The sequence below is a fragment of the Apteryx rowi genome, unplaced genomic scaffold, assembly GCF_003343035.1.
Source record: "Apteryx rowi isolate R43461 unplaced genomic scaffold, aptRow1 scaffold_369, whole genome shotgun sequence".
Taxonomy (NCBI): Eukaryota; Metazoa; Chordata; class Aves; order Apterygiformes; family Apterygidae; genus Apteryx; species Apteryx rowi.
The window spans coordinates 502,876-523,628 of NW_020450185.1; the positions used below are offsets into that span (position 1 = coordinate 502,876).

The window sequence follows — 20,753 nt, forward strand, 5'->3', positions numbered from 1 at the left end:
GTGACGGCAGGGGGCGGGTAACGGCGGCCGCGCGCGCCGCCGGGGGGGCGGGGCTGGCCGGGCCCTTTGTGTCCGCCTTTGCGTGCGGGGAGCGCGAGGCGCGATGGGAAATGTAGTCCCGCATGGGGGGGCGGCGCTGCCCCCTGGCGGCCGGCGGTGCCTCCCCCTCCTCCCCCCCCCGGGCGGGCTCCCCAGCGGAGGGCCCTGGAGCAGGCCCGCACTGAGGCACACCGGGGCCTGCCCCTCTCCCTCCTCCTGCAGCAGCTGCAGATGAACCTGAGGATCTTCCCCTTAGCCCCTCCTGCCCCACTGCCACAGCTGCTCCTCTTCCTCAGTGCGCATCACCTAACAGCAGGCTCTTTACTTTCACATTTCTCCCACAGTAAATCAGGGCCCTCCACCTTTAGCAGTCTCTGTGGGTTGAGATGAAGCAAAGCCTTTTTGGAACACCATCAGTATTTCACATTATCAATTTGTTTCTCTACACCAGAACTTAAGATTTATTCTATTTAGTGAGTGGGCTTTGTTTCAGCCTTTTCCTCTCCACCTGGGAATTCAGTGGACAGCTGGAAAACTAATAGAACTAATCAGGCTGTTTACATTCATCACACAAAAGATGTTTGAAGGTCACATCCTTTGCAGGCACACAGAGATCTGAAGAACAGGAAACTTAATCCCATCGAGACCAAGACTTACAGCAGTCATAACTGCATATCAACAAGACACAGATGTCACATTCAGACACTGTAGGAAAGCAATGAGAAGAGGTGTGCTGGCTGAGAACACCGCCCAGTAGCTCCCAGCCTCACAAGCCCTTGACCAGGTACAGGTCTCTGGGATAATATGTATATTTTAATAAAGATATAGATTCTCATGCCAGTGTTTGACTCTGAGGCTTAAGAAGGCTAAAAGTAAATGCCAGCAGCAGTAGATGAGAAAAACTAAATGCTCATCACAAATGCTCTTCAATTCTCCTTTTGGCCCAAATGCTGCTACTCTTGAGAGATTTTCCATATGGAAGCTTGACGCTAGCAATGTGCCTTAGCCCTGTTGTGCTTTAAGACACAAGGTTTCTGGGGGAACGAGAGCAGGAATGATGAAAAGGGCTCCGATACTGAACAAGTCTATTTTCCTGCACTGAAGAAAAATAAAAGGAAAAAAAAAAAAGCCCTGTTTCCTTCAGCTCACCTCTCCACACCTGACCAGGAAGGGGCTGGTCCAGCAGCACGCTCCAGGCGGCTCGCAGCAGCACTATTAAGAGCAGGGTGTTACAATATAGGAGGTTAACAACGCGCATATGTGCCCCGCGGCTCCCTTTAACGCGCCGGCAGGCCTCGCCCCGCGCCGCCGCGCCTTTAAGAGGCGGGCCCGGCCGCCATCTTGCGCGTGGGCGGGCGCGCATGCGCGGTGCGGAGTTGCGCTGCCAGTGCCCTCTACGGCGCCAGAGCGGGGAGCCATGGGGCTCGGGTCCAACTCGGCCGTGCGGGGTAGGCGCGTGCCGTTGGTGGAGGGGGGGGAGGATGGGAGGGGGCGCGGCCTTCGCGCCCCGCCGGACCCCGAGGAACAAAATGGCGGCGCGGCGGTTGTCCCCCCCCCCGGTGGCCTCCTTAGCCTCGCGGTTTCGGCGCCCCGTTTCCTGCGGGTGCGCGGTGAAGTGGCAGGAGGCGGCTTTATCTCCTTGACCGGGGTTTCGTTTGATTTTAGCGACCTACCAGCTCGCTCTCGAGTCGCACGCGGGGCTTTTACCCAGCGCTCGTGGCCGTCCCGCGGGCTGGGTGCGCGGCGCCGCGGACACTTGCTCCCCCGGGGCTGCTCGGCCTGGGCGAGCTGACGGGCAAGGACCGCGTAGCCCGGGGGGGGGGGGCAAAGGCCGTCGCTGTTTGTGCGCTCCTCCTGCGGGTCAGGCACGCCTGAGCTTTCTGGCAGATCCTAAAAGCGCCTTTGCGGCCCGGATCTGGGAACGCCCAGAGGAATTTTCTATCTCCTTAGGCGGGGAAGGAAGGAGAAAGGCGGGGACCCAGATATCTTGTGCGTTAGAATATGCCCCAAGAATGGAGAAGAAAATAAATGGCCATCACCAGCTTGCTGCTTTTCTCGCTTTGTGTTTGTTTACACTGTCCACTCTCCTGGGATTGCGATGTTTGGACTTCCCATTCTTCTGAAGTTTTAGCCCACCCTTTTTTCCATTGCACTGTGCAAACAACGTTGAAACAAGTTTTCTGCTATGTTACATATGCCTTTGTCTTGTAGAGACTTGTCACGTTGTGTTTTGGTGCCATAACAGAGTTACGGATTTGTTTAATGATCTCTTCATAAGTTGCTCTTAAAAACAAACAAAAAAAAAACCCACTTCACATTCCACATCAATGTCACTGTTGAAATAAGCCTCTTCAAGTAACACATCTGACCTTGAGTTTGGCAGCAAACTGTAGAATTCATGCCAGAGGCCTTTTGAAGCAGAGTTTAAAGTATTTTAAAAAAAACACTGAAGTGTTACCTGTCACAAATGCAATTTTATGGTTAATTTAGTTTGAAATGTGAAATGGGTGTTCCAGCTTTTTCCAAATATCTATTTGTGAACCAACACAATAGTCTACGGCAAGACTCATTACCTCTGAAACTTTGCAGGGCAGTAACGATTATAAGAGAGAGAGTTCATTTGTTAAATTGAAATGGCTTTCATAAATTCAAATTATTAAGTCAATGCTGAAGTTTAATGAATAGGCTACTTTAAATATTTGTGTTTCATGTATTTCCTGCCCTGATACAGCTCCAGAGAAGCAAATAAAAAGTTAATTTAGCAAAAAAGTCACTATGACCTGATATAAGGAAAAAATGTATTAAGCTGTATGTTTATATATACACAGTCTCCCTGGTGTGAAATAGATGAACCTGGGCCTCAGAAAGAGAAGTAAAGAATAATTGATATATAAGGTGACAGTTGATTTAAAGATCTCTGCTTGTTGAATTGAATGTGCTGTGCGTGGTTATTTGGTAGGTGGCTGAGGGATGATCAAAGGGATAGGAGTTTGCAGCAGATATGCAGAATAGCTCTTTCTGCACATATTAGAAGGCTAGTGAATTTTAGTACAGATGTCCTGGCTCATGCTGCTAGTCATAGAAGTGTTTTTATCATCAAAATCTTTCTCTGGTGGTTTCTTAAACTGATCTACACTTTTCTTTTGGATATATGCAACACAAGATTGGCTTCCTTGACAACTTAAAGGCTAGTTCAGTTCTAAGAGTCATCTCTCGGCTTCATTAAAGTTATTCTCTCTCCTTGGTTTCCTAAAGAGAATGGTTCTAGTCTAACAGTGTCCTCTCAGCTGGTTAAAAGTGATAATTAAGACTTGATCCATTGGCAATGCATAAAGCAGTGGCTTGGGCAATCCTTGTGGCCACTCCTTTTCTGAAATTCCCGGTATGGGCAATACCTCTGTCTCATGGCTACCTTTGCCTGCCACTGTTGTACCTGCACTTTAAATTTTGTGAGAAATCACTTCAAACTTGCCAGACCTCGCTTGTCCCTGAACCGGTTGAGTACCTCTTCCCCTTCGTAGTCCTGTTCTGCTTGTGCTTGTGGAAGGGTCCTCAAGGAGCAGAGTCCCAGCAAGAGGGGGAAAGAGTGTTGCAAAGTGTCTGCAGTGACTTCCATTGGGAGAGACCCGCTGCCTCTGATTGAAGCTGTGGATATTCTTTGGATCAGTTTGGACTGTTTTGCTAAATTAAAGCAGACTTTCATAGACTCTTTTTGTAATCTCATCTCCTCGCTTCCTACCCTACATTATTGCAATGAATGCATTAATCTTGCTAGTTTGTAATGGGGAGATTAAGAGGTGAGAACTCACTAGACGGGTATAGCAACACTGAATTCATAATACCTTCTCAGGTGCTTTTATTGTTTTAAGGAGCTTGGGAATAGGAAAACATGCCATAAATTGTTTGGTATTAAGGTGCATTAAGCATCTTTAACATCACCCTATTATTAGAGGGATGATTTGTCACACAGTTGCAGGGGGCTTCTCAGCATACTTAGGTCTCTTCTGCTTCATTTACTAAGAAAATGAACTTTGAAGAAGTTCTGCATCTGCTACTCCCTTAGTAAGACACTTATCCAAGAACTTCCCATCTCTCTTCCCTGATCTTACGGGGCTGTATTTGTCCTGCAGGCATTTGTCTACTTCCACATATTGCTAAATCCAGACACTCGTAGATCAGCACAATGCATATTCGCTAACGTGATGTTTTAGATGAGGAAAGAACTTGGTATGGATTTTAGAAAGGACTCTGGGACAAGGCAGACAACCTCCCTGGTCCTGTTTGTGGAAGTTCACAGTGACGATACTGCAGGTCAGTTAGCTGTGGAAAGTAGCAAGAACTAGCAAAGGCTTTTTGTTTTTGTCCTTCAGAGTTGGAATTAATGTAGTAATGACTCTGGCTCCAGAGATACCATTTGGCTTGGTGTCTCTCTAATCCAGTGCAGACATTGAAGGCTAAGATTGAAGTTCCCAACTGGAGACTGAGTTTTCTAAAGTAGTATAAATACTCTAAAACTTAAATTCCCCTCGGAATTATTGTGGAGTCGGCTGAACTCATACGTACACATCAGGAGTACATCTGTGAGCAGAAGCGGTGGTTGAGAAGTGAAGAAGGCAATGCCAGGTTTACTCCCCTGGCTTTCTGCGGAGGGAGCCGCTTTGAGCAGAAAGGGCCGCGGCCGTTATGGCAACCAGAACTCAGTGACAGTTGGGCCCCAGTCCGGGGTATTTTCATGGTGCAGAGAGAAAACAATAGAGGCTGAAGAAGCAGGAAAATCCTCCTTGCAGCAAAGGAAATGCTACCAAGTGAGAGAGACTGCAAAGATTTAGAGAGAACTGTTGGCCAGTGGAAAAAGTGAGGCGGGGGGGGGGTAGAAAGAGGCTTTTAAAATGCAAGTTGTCTTTCAAAGAGTCGGGGCCTAATCCAGTTAAAACAAACTTGTGCAGTTATTGTTAAATATAATCCTCTTGGATCCCTGTTCTTTCCTGTACACCACAGCAGGGATTTAATCTAAGCTAGCTTTTGTTTCTCTTCTGAAGTGGTAATATATTAAATAATTTCCCCATTGCCAAACACCTGTTAACTTTTTTTTAGTTACGACATGCATTATATGAAAAGCTAGTTCAGTACCAGTACCCTGGAGGAATCCTGTTTACGCTGTTGATGCTAAGTGTTCTTCTCTAGTGACTTTCCTGCAACAAAAACAAACAACAGGTTTTCTTGCTGCTCGCAGCTGTTTTAATGGGCTGACCTTGCGAACGATGTACCACTGGCATTGATGGCACAGGCTCCTGAAGGAAAAGGGGGGAAATAAAAGTGCCATGTTAATCCTAGCCCTTGTATAGAAGGGATTGGGGGTGAAGGAGAGCTCTGTTCAGTAGAAAGGAGTAGGTTACATGGATGAGCGTCAGGAGAAAATATTCTAGTTCTAAAATATTACATTTCTGCTACAGAACAGAAGGGTCTTTTGGAAAGTAGAGGTGTTGCCACAAGCATGGAGACATCTGCTTCAAGTAAGTTGAACAAAATATTATGGTCAAGAAACTGACAGTCTGTCTTTTCTTCTTTTGCTCTAGTTGAATGGGTTGCTGCAGTCTCCTTAGCTGCTGGAGCAGCTGCTGTTGGGTATCTAGCTTACAGAAAATTTCTCTCTAAAGACAAATGCTGCAAAGCCATGGTCAATCTCCATATCCAGAAGGATAACCCCAAGGTAGTCCATGCATTTGATATGGAAGATCTGGGAGACAAGGCTGTGTACTGTCGTTGCTGGAGGTCTAAGAAGGTAAGAGAAGAATTAATGCCTTAATTTTGTTGATGTGCATGCATCTTTTAACAAAACTATTTTCAAACTGCTGTGTTTAGAGAAGACTAACTTCTCTTCACCTAAACTATGCTGCAGTGAAACGTAGCCTTGACCTGTGCAGATAGTGTTATGATGGTATTGGGCTTTTTGTCCAAAATTTATTGTTGTATTGCTGTGTATTGTAAATAGCTACCTTTTGCCACACAAGTACAGCAATGAATTGTTCCCAGTGTTGATGCAGATAATCTTAAAAACAAACAAATGAAAACCCTGTAAATTAAAAGCTTTTGAAGGATCTCGAAAGATGGGCTTAATGCATTTGTGCCTTTGCAACTCGTAATTGTATAATTATGCATAATTCTAAAGAAAAGCTAGTGAAATAGCACTGCCATACTTTAGACTCTATTTTTGAGAAATTAAGAATCCTGCCTATATCCAGACATAGGTCCAACTCCCTTGCCTCTAAAGCTGGGCTGCCCAAAATTATTGGTAAACATAGCATCTAGCCTTTCAGGTAACACCATAAGATCGGTTTTAGATCTGAGGTACAGATGTGAGACGTCGGAGGTCACCGAGATCTATATGATGTGTGATAGATCTGGGGTGCATAATGAGAGAGAGCAGACTGCGCGAGTAGTCTGGTCAGTTTACAGCTGTCACACGTTTAAAAGCCACGTTTGAAGCTGAGATGCTAATGCGTGGAGGCTGAGATATTGCAAACCTTCAAAGCCAGATAACCGAGACCAACAGCCTTGAAACCTGGTTATCTCCCCGTTAGTGAGCTAAATACTATACTTCCTGTGCCTTAGAGACTGGTCTAATCAGGCCAYGCTGTGCGTAGTTCTCTGGGTACTGTAACTTTCAGTCCTTGCTGTTATCAGATCTGCCTTCATTACCTGAAGGGAAAGAGAGGGAGTTGGAAAAAAAATTAACAGCACTACTGACAGTCTGACAGCATCATGACTTGATTCTGAAATAGTCCTGTGAGACGCTGGCTTGTAATCTACGCTCTGTCTGGAGTCTAAATTGCAAATGAGATTTTTTTCTTTTCTCCTTGGCCACAGTGTGTACCATGGACTAAATTACATATTTGTATACGTATATATTGCGTATTATAGGGATGTGTGTGCATTTACACGTAGTGCTGATGGCTGTCCAGCATGCAGGTGTCGTGCAGTAGCATGCGTATGGCAGCATTGCTTCTAAATTTTCAACGTAAATCTCAACTGAGAATCAAAATCCTAGCATTGGAAGCTGCCATGAGTGTTACAGCTTCAGGAAAAAAGGTGGGGAGAGGGGAAAAGGTGCTTTAGTTATCTGCAGTGGTGGTATCTGAAATCGGGTAGAAATACTGTAGGCACCTCCTTCAGTGCTTCTGCCAGAAAAATCCTAACTTGTACCTTAGTATTTACACTTCTGGCTTCTTTCTTTAGAAAACAGGAATGGAAATAGTGTCTGGTTTTATTAGTTGCATTGCAACTCCTGCCATTATTCTAACTATTGTTTGATACTATCTTTTTTCTGAAAAACAAATCTTATGAAATACATTTTGGCATATATTGAAGGGGTGTTGTCAGTTTAGGAACATACTGTCCTGCTGAGCTAGGCCCCTGTAATCAAACACTAAAAGGAAGCAGACAGGGACCACCTTATAATGAGCCTGTTCTTGGAGCTCTAATCTGAAAGGTCTTGTAAAGGCATTAAAGAGCTCAGTGGAAAAATTCAAAGGCRTTTGTTTTCTTCTACTAATGCTTAGTAATGAGTATTTTAATCGGCGTGTTCTGCTTCAAAGACTGCAGTTTCCAGTATCACTGTCTTCCCCTTGCGCTGATCAGTTGACCTTGTATGGTGGATAGCATGATCTTTAAGATCGTGTGCGTGCTTCTTCCCATGTTCTCTTATTGCCAAGCGGTAATAAAAGACAGAGACATACTTCATTTTCACATGCTTGTCATCTTTGGTTATACTTTGCTGGCATTATTTGTTTCTTACAGTACTTAAACCAAGATCCTGTTAAAATCTGCAAGATAATGTTTACGTGGTGGTAAAATGATAGAATCTGTGCACTTTCAAGGCAGGAAATTACTGTTACTTCAGTGGCAATAAGCACCCACTGCTCTTTTGTTAAATAAAAGCAGTGTGTGGGGATCTCTACTTCATGTACAGGTTAGAAGAAACTTCATCTCGTTCGAGTGTGTGAGCACTTCTGACGAGATTTAGCCTGACCTGAGGCACGGAGGCTGTTAATGGAACCTGTGGCTTTGTGAAGCATCGGATATTTCTGTGTATAGTGGCAGTGTACTCCAGCTGGCTTTGCCTGGTGTTCCTCCTGTACCAGGAATAACAAAACAGTTCTATGCTAGTTGGACTATTCCAGCGTAGCTCTTGGAAAATTAACAGGGTTATTTTCAGTTGCTGTTTCTAAAATAGTATAATGTAAAGGGTTTTTTTAAGTTTGTGCTGGCCAAATTTCTAATGTTTACTTCACTGTTTTTAGAGTGCATGTGTTTAAAAAAAAAAAAGCAACAAACAAGCAAAGACATAGCATCTTCAGATAAGATGGGATGTACTTTTCTGTCTGCTAAAGTAGGTGGTAGGTGGTTCTTTAAATGGTCCTTTCCTCTTTGGTGTTGTGCTCTGCAGGGACTTTATAGCAATACTTGTCACATTTTGTGGAAAAACTCAGTGGTCAAAGCTACCTATTACCAGAGGCGGCAAGAATTTTGTCTTAAAAACGAATCTTAATGTGAAGTTAGAACATGCATTTTCCTACTCTTCTGCACTTTTATGCCTGTGATGTGGGAAAATTTCTTCTAAATTTGTTTTTTGCAGTAACCTGCAATCTCTGTCTTCCAGAGCAGTATTTGTCCCTATTCCATGGGTTGAGGAATACTGCTACAGAACATAAGGAACAATGGTAGAGAATCTGAACCTTGTTCAGTGTCAAGGGAAATAAGCTGAGCTTTCCAGGGTGTTAGCGCACATTTCCCTTGAGCCATACCATGCTTTGACTACTGTTGCTAGCTCTCTTTATTTTCAGCGAGGATGAACGTGTGTCAGTCTGAGGATCCACCTAATTCAGTACCTGGTCTTGAAGGTGACCAAGAGGGTGCTCTGGAGAAGGGTAGGGAATACTCTTTTCTAAGGGAAATTGAAGTCTAGTATCTCAGCCTCAGGAGGCTGGTGGTTTAGTGACCAGCCAGGCCAGAGGATGCGTTAAGGGCAGTCCGAGTTGGTAGCTATTAAAGATGCCTTGATGCTGTCTAAAGCCTATGAATTCCACCATTTTTGTCACTTGCAAACTTGAAGCGAGGATGTTGTAGTTGGACCTTGAGCCTGCATCCTTGGAGCATGTGAAATGTTACATGTCTGATGGAAGCTGGGTTGGAGTTCGGGAAAGAGTGATGGACTGTGGTGTTGCATGGAAAAATAACTGGTCCAGAAATGTCTGGGTGGAAGCCGATCAGTGTCGCATGAACATATGTTCTTGTTCGCTCTAATTTTTGCCAAGTATCTGTCAGTGCCTAGTCATTGAGTTGCAAATGACTGGTTTGATGATAAAGTTCCTGCATGATTCAGCATATGCGAGTATTCTCCAAATTCAGGGGGTTCTTTATTTGGAAACTTCACCTGCCATTCATAGCATGATTTTTTGACATTTTTAACTGTGAAAAACAGACCTCCCTGCCTTGCCCCTCAGTAAAATATAAAATTTAATTAAAAAAAAAACTACCCAACAGGGCATGTGGCTTTATCTTTAGAACTCTGGAATTTTCTTTTTTACAAGTATGTTGTTTTCATGCTATTTTCCTGCATTATTTTGAGATCTTTTACTGTAACCATGCATGGCTGTTAAGGATGTTAATTTTATTCAAGGGCTAGGACTGAGCCATGGACACTAGGATCAATGCGATGTTGAGGATGGTTTGATTGTGACTGTAATGTAAAGGGGATATTGCTGTTGTAAAGGCTCAAGCTGAATAATGCCTAAGTTTGATTCCAGTTACTTTGAAGTGAACAAAATAGAAATTGACTGCAAAACACTGGTGCGTGACTTCTGGGCTGATCTCCAGAGTTCCCTCTACAATATAGGCTTAGCCCTGAAAACCCATCGTGGAGAAGGGATGGGGTCTGACCTAACTCTTGTTGCTTCACAGAATGTTCTTTGGCTCTTGCAGATGAAAACAGCTGCCCAGGAGCAGAGCAGTTGTGAGCAGTCCAGGACCTGAGCAGTTATTGCTGGCTAAAGGAGAGTCCCTCTGGGTCTTGCTCTGACCAGGCTGTTCTAGTTTTTTATGGAACAAACACTTCAAACTACTTTCTCAGTGCTACCCTTAAAAGCCCCTGATGAATAACCATGCCAGCTGGAGGTGTGGTTTATTTTCATTAGCAGGTCAAAATCCTAATGTAGAATCCAGCTTGTGCAAAGGGACCTCTGTGTCAATGAGATAAGCTAGTTGTGTCAGGATGAAGTAAAGACGGCTTGCCAGTCTAGCTGTCTGCGTGCAGAACTAGTCTTTTGGCGTCCCTCCTTAATAAGAGATGACCTAGGGAAGCAGTCCTTTTCTCTTCACATGCTAGAGAAAACCAGGAAGAAAATTCAGCTGAGGAACTCTTAAATCTCTTCCTCTCCCCACCTACCTTCTGTAACTACGTTCAACTCTGTGGCTCTTGCCCAGGAAAACGGAGTGTGGGGTGAGGTTGAGAGTTAGATACTCCAAGTAGGTTACAGCTGAAGGCCAGTTTGGGCTTCATTTTCCTAGTGGTGGCTTGAGACTAGAACACCAAACTGAGTTCCTTTTTTTAATAACAAGCCTCATCTGCTGTGCTCATGTGAGCAAAACTAGTGYGCAGCCAAAATTCAGGGAGACCTCAAATGCCAGTGCAAAATTTGTGATCTATGGTCACAATGGCTTTTGAGGAGATACTCTAAGACCATTCAGCCTTGGCTCTTGATTATGACTCTGGGTATACTTAAGCTGTATCGTGTTCTTTCTCTTTTCAGTTCCCCCTGTGTGATGGCTCTCACACAAAGCACAACGATGAAACTGGTGACAATGTTGGACCTCTGATCATCAAGAGGAAGGAGGCGTAGAGTGGACAGTGGAAGCTACAAAATGAATGTCTGACAAATCCTCTGCTCACTTGTAATTGGGGGGAAAACCACAATTCTTTGTCATGTCACTGAAGACTTCCCAGTGTAGTATATACATCAGGCTTCAGCGTGTGTATTTTTTCTGGTGTGTGTCTTGTTTTAATCACTACAATGTATAATTTACTAAATAGTCATGGTTTAAATTTTTTGTCCTGTGAAGTATGTGTACCCTTTCATTAGGTATGAAACTAAAATGACAGATAGAATGTACTTCAGCCGATGTGCAGAAAATTTGTTAAATTATTTTCAAATACCTGTGTACTACTTTGAGGCGGTTCAGTAGCAAGTGTATTCAGAAGGTAGATCTTAAAAATATTGAGAGGTTTGAAAGTCACAGGTGCAGATAGGCTTCTACTGAAAAGGAAAGAAATCATGGTGCCAAAATGCAACTTAGCTTGTGATTACACTACATTTTCTACAAGTGTCAAGTTTTTTTCTGTCAGACTACTGTTCTGTGTTGCTTCTGTGAAAGAACAAATTTAAAATAGTTAACCATGAACAAGGCAAGATGGGGCTAAAGGGCAACTTTACCTTTGATCTTACAGCAATGTTGAAACTTGACCCTACTACCTACCATATGGTATCAAGAACATATTAGCCAAACTGTGGAACTGTATTTAGAGTAGGATTAAGAAGATGGTGTCTGGGAAAGTTTGCTTAATATAAAAGGGGAATGATACAAAGTGCTTGAAGGAGTAGTGGGCAGCAGGTGGCAGGGTGGCTTTTGCTGCTAGAAACTTACTTACACTTGCAATCCTTAGCAGTGGAACTAACTTCCCTGGACGACAAGACACTTCTCTTGGGGTGGCTATGCTGCATTAATCCAAAAGTAAAATAAAAAATAAAAAAACCCCACCCATAATTACTGTTTGCTTCATCTTTGCTCTGGCTGGTTCTGGAGGACCCTTCCCTCTGTGCAGGGAAGAGGCACACCTTTCTTACCGAGTGGCCTTAGGCTCTATGTGTCTTAAATAGTTCCTGCCTCCCTGGGCTAACTGTTGATGTAGATCAGCTAATTTTACCAAAAGAACCAAAATGGGCAAGAAGATGCTTCAGTGATGGCTAGAAAAAAAGGGGAAAAGGAACGATGAGACAAGGACTCATCCTCCGTTTGTATGGCACTTGTCTGCCTCATCTAACACTGCTGCGCATACCACAAATGTGAAATGGCCGTAACATTTCCTTAAATACCTTTGGTTTATCAACATACAAAAAACTACAAAGCAAAATCCAAAGAGTGGGGTGGCAGAGGGCAGTTGTGTATTAAACCCAGTCTACTAGCATAATTGTACCTTGTTTAAGACCGAGTTCTCAGCATCCAGGGAGAGAGAGAGAGAGAGAGAGAGAGACTACCTCAAGAGCTAGAGGAGAAGCCTTTCAAGAAGCTGAAATTTAAAGCTGAACCCTTGAAGATCCTTCCAGATGATAGGGGTAGTAGAGGATTTTTTTTTTTTTTTAAGGTCAGGATTGGTATGACTGGTTGAGATCAAATAAAGTGTTTTGCATGTTCTCCTGGATGTGGGACATTCAGAGGCTGAGGTTGTGGCTGACTGGTCTGAACTTTGGCAGAAAGCACAGAAAATAGAGAAGGTGGCACAAAAGTAGGGGGAAGAAGGTTTGCAGCTGAAATATATGGGGCTCAACTACTGTCTTTTGGAGACCTCTACTAGAAAAAAGTTGCAATCAAATATAAGTAGTTTCTATCTTCCTGTCTTGACTGTAAAGGTACTTGATTTTTTTTTTTACTTGGCCAAATACTGATATGTATGGAAAATTGTTTTAACCTTAAATTATCAAAAATGTTGGTTTTATCCAAAACAAGTTATTTCTGTATTATTAGACTATGACACTGGATGTTTCTGTATTTTTGTCAAATACACTTTTGAGCTCATCTTAATCTTGAGGTTGTAATGTCTCTGTTATCTCATGGGTGTGCTGTTTCTTTCGAAASAGTTGCACTGTAAGCAGCGTTGTGCTCTAATGCTGCTATAATCCATAAGCCTGTGCTTGGGTTAGGTTTTCCTTCTGATACTTCTCCTGTGAGCAAAGTCTGGCTGCTGTTGAAGGGATAAAAGCGCATTGCAACTTACATATATGTTCTAACAGTTGAAATCCTGAAGTTTCAGATGAGTCTCCCAAGTCATAAAACTATTTCCTGGAATTCACCAGTAAAACATTTCCTGCTGTTTGAGGGTGAGCGAAGTGGTTTCCATGAGAAGCTCTTGTTCGTGGGAGGCGAAGATTCAGAAGCAGTCTCTGCTATTTACATCCTCTTTGTTTTGGAGAAATGTCACATTTATAAATGTTGATGTGAAGTGGTTAAATTTTGTTTTGATTCAAGTACAGTTTTCTGTACTGTACCTAAAGTTCCTGTTACTCATATGTGAGCTGTTTGAACATGATAATGAAAAGAAATACRTGGGTTTCAGCAAACAAACTTGCCAAAAATCTTGATGAGCACCACAGCGAACGCTTTTCTTTTTATTACCATAATAGTTTATAATCCTCTGATGGTCTGAGTGCTTGCCTGCTATGGTGTTTTCTGAAATCTGTGTTCCTTAGTGCTTTCCTCAAATAATCACGAGAACAAAAAAGTGAATTGGTTAGATCTCTGTCAAGTTTTAACAATCAAGAAATTCTTCTGTAAATGTACAGTTTTCACATCGGATTGAAACTTTTACTTGAAAATGTGGTATAAAACCTTCATAGCTGCAGCAGTGAAGGATACCTGTCCCAGAGCAAAACTATATTTCTATTCTACACGATTATTTTTCAACCTGTTCACCTTCCTAATAAATATTTGCAAATTAAACTACCAATTCTTCAAAGTAGTTTGAAGGTCAAATATTCAAGTGTGTCTAGGATCAGGATTCTTGAGAAGGAGACAGCTGTAAATTATAAGGCATTTTCTGCAAGTTCAGTTCAAGTAACGTTAACCTAATGGATAATTTCAAATGGTGGAGGCCAGCATTGCAATAATACACTATTCCACTAGGAGGAAACAAACTCTACGCAATTTCAATTTCCTGATGTAGAGAAGGGATTCTTTGCTTTTTAATACGTATGCTCTTATATATTTTTTTTATATATACATACGTTTCAGAAACATTGTCATCTATCTGAGGCAAGGCATGTAAAAGTTCTGTAAAGTGCTGGGATTAAGCAATTTTTTGTATAGGGAAGCTCATGAGTTTTGAATCTAGGAGTTGGTTGGTATATCACCAATTCCCTGAGAGCAGAGCACATCACAGGCCCTGCTAAAATTTCCAGCATGTCCAAGCGATTTGGACCTTGTTTTGGTGTTCCTGGAGCAGCCTGCAAGTTGGGGTCTGTGAAACTTATTTTACACAATTGCACAGCAGTTGCACTGGGATTTTCCTGTAAGTGTAATCCAGCTAAATACACAGAAATGTGAGTCACTGATGTATCACTGTCGCTCACTCCAATAACAGCAGAATGCTTTTTTAATAGTGAGAAGGATAACATAGGCATGAAACTAAACCTTCATATTGGAAAAAATGTTCTTGTCAACTGGCTCCCCTTTGCCTATCTTGAACTTGGAAGCCTCTTAAATTTGGCGTTTGTTCCGATTCCTAAAATTTCAAGGTTGACGACAGCTCCTCTGGCGCTGGCCGGGTTCGGTGGAGCCGTGTGATCCATCACTACCGCGTGCGTGTGCACAGAGAGGGGATGCCCCAGTGTGGCTACCAGCGCACCGAGTTTGCTGGGGCTCAGTGGTGCTTTGGTGTCTTCCTTGGGCAGGATTACTCCCAGGCCTGCCTGAAGCCGCGAGGAATGCAGAGGGGAGTGTAGGAGTAAAACATGTGAAGAACAGAACCAAGACGAAGGGAAAAAAAGGGGAAATAATGAAATGACAGATGGGAGGAGAGCTAAGCTAGAGGGGAAGATTTAACTGTGTAGCAGTGCTAGGTGGTTGCAAGAAGGCTTTAGTCAAAGTACAGAAAATTACGTATTTTATTTCATTATACCTCYGTATAGAATGAAGCATAAGTTATACAAAGTGGCTTTTCATTAGCTGCTGCGCCTGGACAGTTTTGTTAGCCAAAAAATTATACTTAACAGGTTAGAGCCTAAGGGGTTACGGTCCTTGAGCGAACATCCGTTATAGTTTATGTGTTTTTTTCCTCCTGTACTGTTTGTGAAATCCCGCGGTACTGGACAGAAAGCAATGCAGACTTATGCCTCGGGTCCCCTAGTAGTCTAATACATTACTACAAGCTCACCTTTGTGAACTGTTTAATTAGTTGTGCAATTATAATAAGCACAAGGAGTATTTACCAGTATGCTCCTTCAAGTCAGTAAAATCACAGTGGGTTTATGTCATGTTTTAGTCCACCTTTCTCATACGCAGTTTGGACATGTAAGAAAGCAGGTTCTCAGGGAATTTCTGTTGTTTTTCGATAAACAGAACTTGCATACATCTTGCATGAGCACTGAGAGATCATTTCCAGTTTGATTTTTTTCATTCTCTGATTCAACATTGCTCTGCCCTTAATCTGGTATGTTCTACATCCTTTTTGTCATGCAAACTGCTGTTTTCTTTTGGCATTTTTGAATGCATAGCACATTTTTTTTAAGAAGAAAAAAAGCTTTCTGCTCCTCGGGAGGAGCCTCTGCAGAAAAGAAGAGCTTCTAGAGCACGACAGAAATTACAGCTTTAATGTGTGAGGCATTCAAAATTGAGCATACTGCAGGGATCTGCTCGGTAGCTGCGATGTTTGTGCAGTTCAGGCAAGTCCGCTAGCGGCAGTGGTTCAGCAGAACGAATGATAAGGTCACTGACTGCATAACTTTTCTCAAATAGTTTTCTGCAGCTGGCAAATATAACCGTACATGGATAAAGCTTGGTGAGACACAGCCTGTTCACAGCCAGGACTCTTGCTCTAGACTCGGGTACCAAAACAACGGCTGTAACAGGCTTCTACTTCAGTAATTATTAAACTTGTTACTGTTTTCAAACAGTGTGTGATCTTGCTTTTTGAATCTCAATCTTGGCTCCAGCACATGCATAGGTTAAATTACCTTTTAAGGGTTAAAATTCTGTTGCCTTGCAGGCAGAGTTTGAGAGTAAAATGCTGTTTATTAGAAGAGACTTTTTGATACCAGTTGGCAGTGGTTTTCATCAATAAATAGGTGCTGATGCTTAGTTTTACTGCAGATAGAGCCAATGTTACTAGCCTTTAGGGAAGGACGAAGAGGCATTTTAAAACAGCCTCTTGGCATGTTCATTATCTGAAGTCAGGCACCGGGGAGGTCCTAAAGTACCAGGAGATGACTGGCRAAATGCCATCGTACATCTGTAAACCCTAAGCAATTCCTTGATAGAGGTACAAGTCTGTATTTGGAAAACCTTTGTTTAGAAAGGCAAGGGGAGTAATCTTCAGCTACTTGTAATCTGAGAGATCGGGAGATGATTTAAGTACTAAAGACATTGCTATAATGCCTGTATTTTAGAAAGAAGCACAACTTCTTGCTCTAGGACTTCAAAGCTGCTCCTCTCTTGTTGCCATGTCCTGGAGCTGGAGGCAACTAAAACATGTTTAACAAATTCAAACTCTCAGCAGATCACGGTTCACTTCCACCTTCTGGGCTGCTCAATTAACAGTATGTTCTTATTCTCCCAGAGATCAGAAGTGCAAGCCACGCTCAATACGTGGCAAACTGAGGTTATATATAGCAGCAAAACGACGCCTTTGTCTTTTTCTCAAAACTCTTCCTGATGTTGCCCAAYGTTTTGTTGGCTTTTTTGGCAGCAAATGCACACGGAGCTGATGACTTCAGAAAACCCTCAGCAGTGACTTCAGGAGCTCTTTCCTGAGGTGCGACTGCTGCTTYCAGGCTCACCATTAAATGCCTTTGGTTTGGATTATTATCTTAGGTTCATCCACACAGAAGCTCATATGCCAACGTTTTGCCCTCCGTTTGGTTTTATGAGATCCTTTGGGACTTCCTTGCCATCGGTGTGGCGTTTGGTTGCCCTAAGGAGCTCAGCGGCATCCACACACTTGGAGACTTTGTGAACATACCCTCCTGCAGGTCATGAATGAAGGTGCTGGATAAAACTTGCCTTGGCATCCATCCCTGTGAACCCTGCTGCTGGCTCCTCTCCATCCTGAAAGGTGACTATTAAGTCCTTCTGTTTGCTACCTACCCTCTAATCTCCTTTCAATTGAAAAAAAGGACCTTTCTGCCAAATCCTATGCTAATTTAGTTTCTTTAATGATCAAAAAATAATCCAAAGACACTGAAGAACAAAGAAACATTGAAATGAGCTTCCTACTTTGTAGTACTCATAGCTTTCTAATACAAAACAGACTTCCCAATATTGACAGCTGTATTCAATTTATAGAAAACATAATCCAGAAAATATACAATTATAGTGAATTAGCCCCCAAATTATTTTAGACAATGTACTGCGTTATCTCTGGAGAGTGTAGATTGGCTTTTGACACTATGGCTCTGTTATCATWCTGGAGAAACCCAGATATAGCAGGTTGCAAGGGAGAAATGTAGCGTCAGCATGTTTGGATATATCCAGAGGTCAGTAATTATCAGCAAAGTAAAATATTAATCAGAGAGGCTCCTTTTGTGGGATCTGACACGGAAATGAAAATGAAGTAGCTGGGAAAGAACGTTTTCCACGTTCTGTGTTGTTATGAGATGAGTAAGTTAGATTTTCCTTTGCTTAGCAATAAAAAAACAGACAGCACAGGACTTCTTGCATTTAATGAAGGATTAAAAACCCTGAACTRTTTTACGAGGGCACGATACAGCAATGTTTCTGCTGGGAAATGGATAGATACGCAGGGCAAAAGAACTGCAATACAGCTACAACTTCCGTACTGCTCTAGCTTACGTCTCACAGATCAGCATGAAAGGCCTTCTGCTCATAGAAGTGCTGCTACAGATCCTCCTGCCCATCCAGAATATTGGTGGTTTCAGTGGTCGACATTTCTTATCAGAAACGTGCGTACGGTCAATATTGCCTCYGTTGCAGTATATTCAGCTGTGGGAACCGACGTGAGAAGGGCCGGCTGCGCTGCAGGAAGTGGCTCTGTGGTCTGCAGGATGCGTTTTTCTCTTACGGACATTGAGAGGAAGACACTGTTCTGCTAGAAAAGCCGTATTTCTGGTGAGCTGGAGAACAAGTGGACCTGAACCGTTTTAAGGGACGGCAAAAAATCTGGTGGTACTTGTTAGCATAAACCTAGAGTCCTAGTATGTTAGCCAGAAGCCAACTCCAGTAATTTGTTTACCTAATGTCTCCCTGCTCTTCCACTGAGGTATGAGCTTATTTCCTRTTCTAAACTATCATATGTCTTGTGGTTAGTTATTAACTAGCCGTTCTATTTGAAAAAGGGCTTTATTTCAGCAGAAAGTTGTTCTTTTGTAATCCTTACTCAATTCAGAAGAGCTTTGCAATCTGCCAGTGAGCCATCCTCTTGCAGTGCCAAGCAGTTTGCACTAAATAAATGTATGCATCACATTTTCTCAACGTTGTATTTACATTTTTGACAGACTGAGTGAGGTAAGGTTGTTTTTCAGCAAAAGAGAAAAACGGGGATCCAGAATTAAGCATACTTCTGCCTAATGTGTTTCAGTATCGGTGCATTTCCCACAGCTAGCGCTGCCTGCCTGTTGTTCACAGCTGCCGTCCCTTTCAGTTTCTCTTTGAGTGCGATTTTACAGCCCAGAGAGGAAAAATGCATACCGGACTCTTTCTTGTAGGTTCTGCTATCAGTGAAAATTAACAAAATTACACTTCCTGGGAAAAATCATTATTTATCATTTCTTGTACCATGACAGTTTAGCTTGTTTTATTTTGGGAGAAGTTCCCAGATAAAATCAGTGAACTCCATGTGCCAAAGTGCGAGGGTGGAATGAGTGAGTGAAAGATGCATCCGCACCTTGCTTCATTTCTATATGCAGAAACCCGACTGAAGCAAATACCAGGGAAAAGGAAATAGTCAGTGTTACCTCCCGCAGTTACTCATGCTTTTCTATTTCCTTTAATCCCCTCAAGGCCGACTGCGTGCGGAGGGAGCGGTGTGTGGGGCGGTAGGCGCGGGCCGGCGCCGACGTGGACGCGCAGGAGCAGCTCGCCGGGAGCTGCTCCTCGCCGAGCACGGCACTTCTGCTTTTCTCCCACGGCGCTAGGGAGGACTTGCTCCTCAGCTGTTTTTCTGTGCAAGACTTGACCGAGCTGGGTTATTTCTCTCCCGCATCAGCATCTCCCTGGGGAAATTTGCCATTGCCTGCAGGGGGAACTGAAGATAGGTGCTGACGTTTGCAACTGTCCTAATCTTTGGGGTTGGACACTGACAGACGCGTTTTTGGGAGGAAAGGACATTTGGGAAGGAGAAACACGGCTTTTCTGACCAGTCTCGTTATTTCACAAACGATGTTGCTGAATCATTACCACTGCCATCCCTATCTTAACCAAGTAAGAAACTGAAACGAACCGTTTCATGAGCACTGGGCCTACTGAAACCTGATTTTCATAGATTTATACTCTGTGCTCCTTTCGCTCATCCTGCTCCAATAACCCAGCCTGTCCCCAGCCCCATTTTCCCCACGACCTATCCATTCCCCTGGTACTTTCATTTCCCCAGTTATCCAAATAAGACGCAAGCGCAAGGCTCCTAACTGAATCCCTGCTAAGATTCATCCGTTATAGGAACCCTATAGGAACCCTGATCATGACCTGATACTGCAGCAAAAGTGCACGCCTACTATTCGCGGAGTTAAACTGATTTTAAAAAGGAAAGAAACGGGGAAAAGAAAAAAAGTAATTACAGGGTGACAAAGAGAGCAGATATACGCCCTGGTGAAAAGCGATTTTAATAAAGTCTCATCATCAGGCAGTGGGCTCTCAGGTCCTGCGAACGAACGCAGGGCTTTTCTGTATCATCACCTAACCATGGGAGGGAAAATTCAGATAAGAGATTAAATCTCTTTCCAGTTTTGGTCTGAAGCCAGGCCAGGTGCGCTCACCTTAAATCCAACTCGAACACCCACAGACCTTTATAAGCCTATTTTTTTTTTTCAGACCAAGTGTTGCATCACGTTAAAGGCCCTTATCCACTTTAAGGGTTTTACACTATCTATGTACTTGAACATGCTCCTGGTTGTAGTCCCACTGATAAAAAGGAGAGAAAATAAACATGTTCACAAAAGCGGGGCCTGTGAACCTYGGGAAGGCAAGATACGGATAGAAAATGCCGAAACAGGATTTTGAAGAGAGGGTATTTTTCCGGTTACTGAGCAATGATGAAGGGGAAACGTAATCTGCTTACTAGCGTATGAATCAATCTTGCGGGACTCAAAGGAACGTTGAAAAACAAGATGAAGACACTGAGACTGTTGTGAAAAAAAAATGATTGCGACATTTTCAACAGAGGCGCTTGTTAACGCCATACACGGCTTACGCAGGGACGAGCAGGTGACCATAAGGCAGAAGGGATGATAACGCGCTGAGGGAAGGCAGCCTTTGGAGCGGGAAGCCGAGCATAAAGGGACTCTATCTGCCATACACGGGTGAGGGAGATGCGCAAGGGCGGTGGCTCACAGGGGATCAGAGAAACGGGAGGAGGCTGCTAAAGGCAGGTGCAAAGCGCGCAGTAACGGCTCCCTGCGGGGCGGGGAACGCGCGCGATCCCTGAGAGGCGGCGAGGAGCGGCCGCCGGCGGGAAAATCCGGTTCGGGGCGGCGCGAGCCGGCCGCCGACCGTTAACG

General features: G+C 43.5%; 3 protein-coding genes across 7 annotated transcripts in view; 2 read left to right on the top strand and 1 right to left on the bottom strand.

The window, feature by feature from the left end:
• The window catches only part of UBE2D1 (ubiquitin conjugating enzyme E2 D1), a 20,032-nt gene extending 18,706 nt beyond the window's left edge, over positions 1 to 1,326 (bottom strand). The window contains exon 1 of one of the 3 annotated variants that reach the window (XM_026073461.1): positions 1,189 to 1,326. The gene's annotated coding sequence lies outside the window, so the exon portion shown is untranslated. The remainder of the gene's footprint in view (positions 1 to 1,188) is intronic. The other 2 variants (XM_026073460.1, XM_026073459.1) reach the window with 2 other exon arrangements.
• A 52-nt stretch (positions 1,327 to 1,378) lies between these two features.
• Positions 1,379 to 12,338, top strand: CISD1 (CDGSH iron sulfur domain 1). Of its 2 annotated transcripts, none has more exons than XM_026073458.1 (3): positions 1,379 to 1,487; positions 5,616 to 5,821; positions 10,021 to 10,841. In XM_026073458.1, exons 1-3 carry the CDS (start codon positions 1,457 to 1,459, stop codon positions 10,069 to 10,071), a joined length of 288 nt encoding a protein of 95 aa, XP_025929243.1. In that variant the 5' UTR covers positions 1,379 to 1,456; the 3' UTR covers positions 10,072 to 10,841. The 2 variants fall into 2 exon arrangements, with proteins under 2 accessions (XP_025929243.1, XP_025929242.1); XM_026073457.1 differs by lacking the exon at positions 10,021 to 10,841 and adding an exon at positions 10,848 to 12,338 and having other exon boundaries at positions 1,380 to 1,487.
• Positions 12,339 to 16,915: 4,577 nt separating this feature from the next.
• The window catches only part of IPMK (inositol polyphosphate multikinase), a 46,648-nt gene continuing 42,810 nt past the window's right edge, over positions 16,916 to 20,753 (top strand). Inside the window, exon 1 of one of the 2 annotated variants that reach the window (XM_026073450.1) lies at positions 16,916 to 17,137. In XM_026073450.1, coding sequence (XP_025929235.1) covers positions 17,062 to 17,137 — 76 coding nt within the window. In that variant the 5' untranslated portion in view covers positions 16,916 to 17,061. The remainder of the gene's footprint in view (positions 17,138 to 20,753) is intronic. The other variant, XM_026073449.1, reaches the window with a different exon arrangement.

What these genes read in the sequence shown, in the direction of transcription:
- CISD1 (XM_026073457.1), top strand. Translation starts at nt 1,457, where the DNA reads ATGGGGCTCGGGTCCAACTCGGCCGTGCGGG. An exon ending in GTCCAACTCGGCCGTGCGGG is followed by an intron (nt 1,488 to 5,615) that starts GTAGGCGCGTGC and finishes CTTTTGCTCTAG; the next exon opens with TTGAATGGGTTGCTGCAGTC. An exon ending in GTTGCTGGAGGTCTAAGAAG is followed by an intron (nt 5,822 to 10,847) that starts GTAAGAGAAGAA and finishes TTCTCTTTTCAG; the next exon opens with TTCCCCCTGTGTGATGGCTC.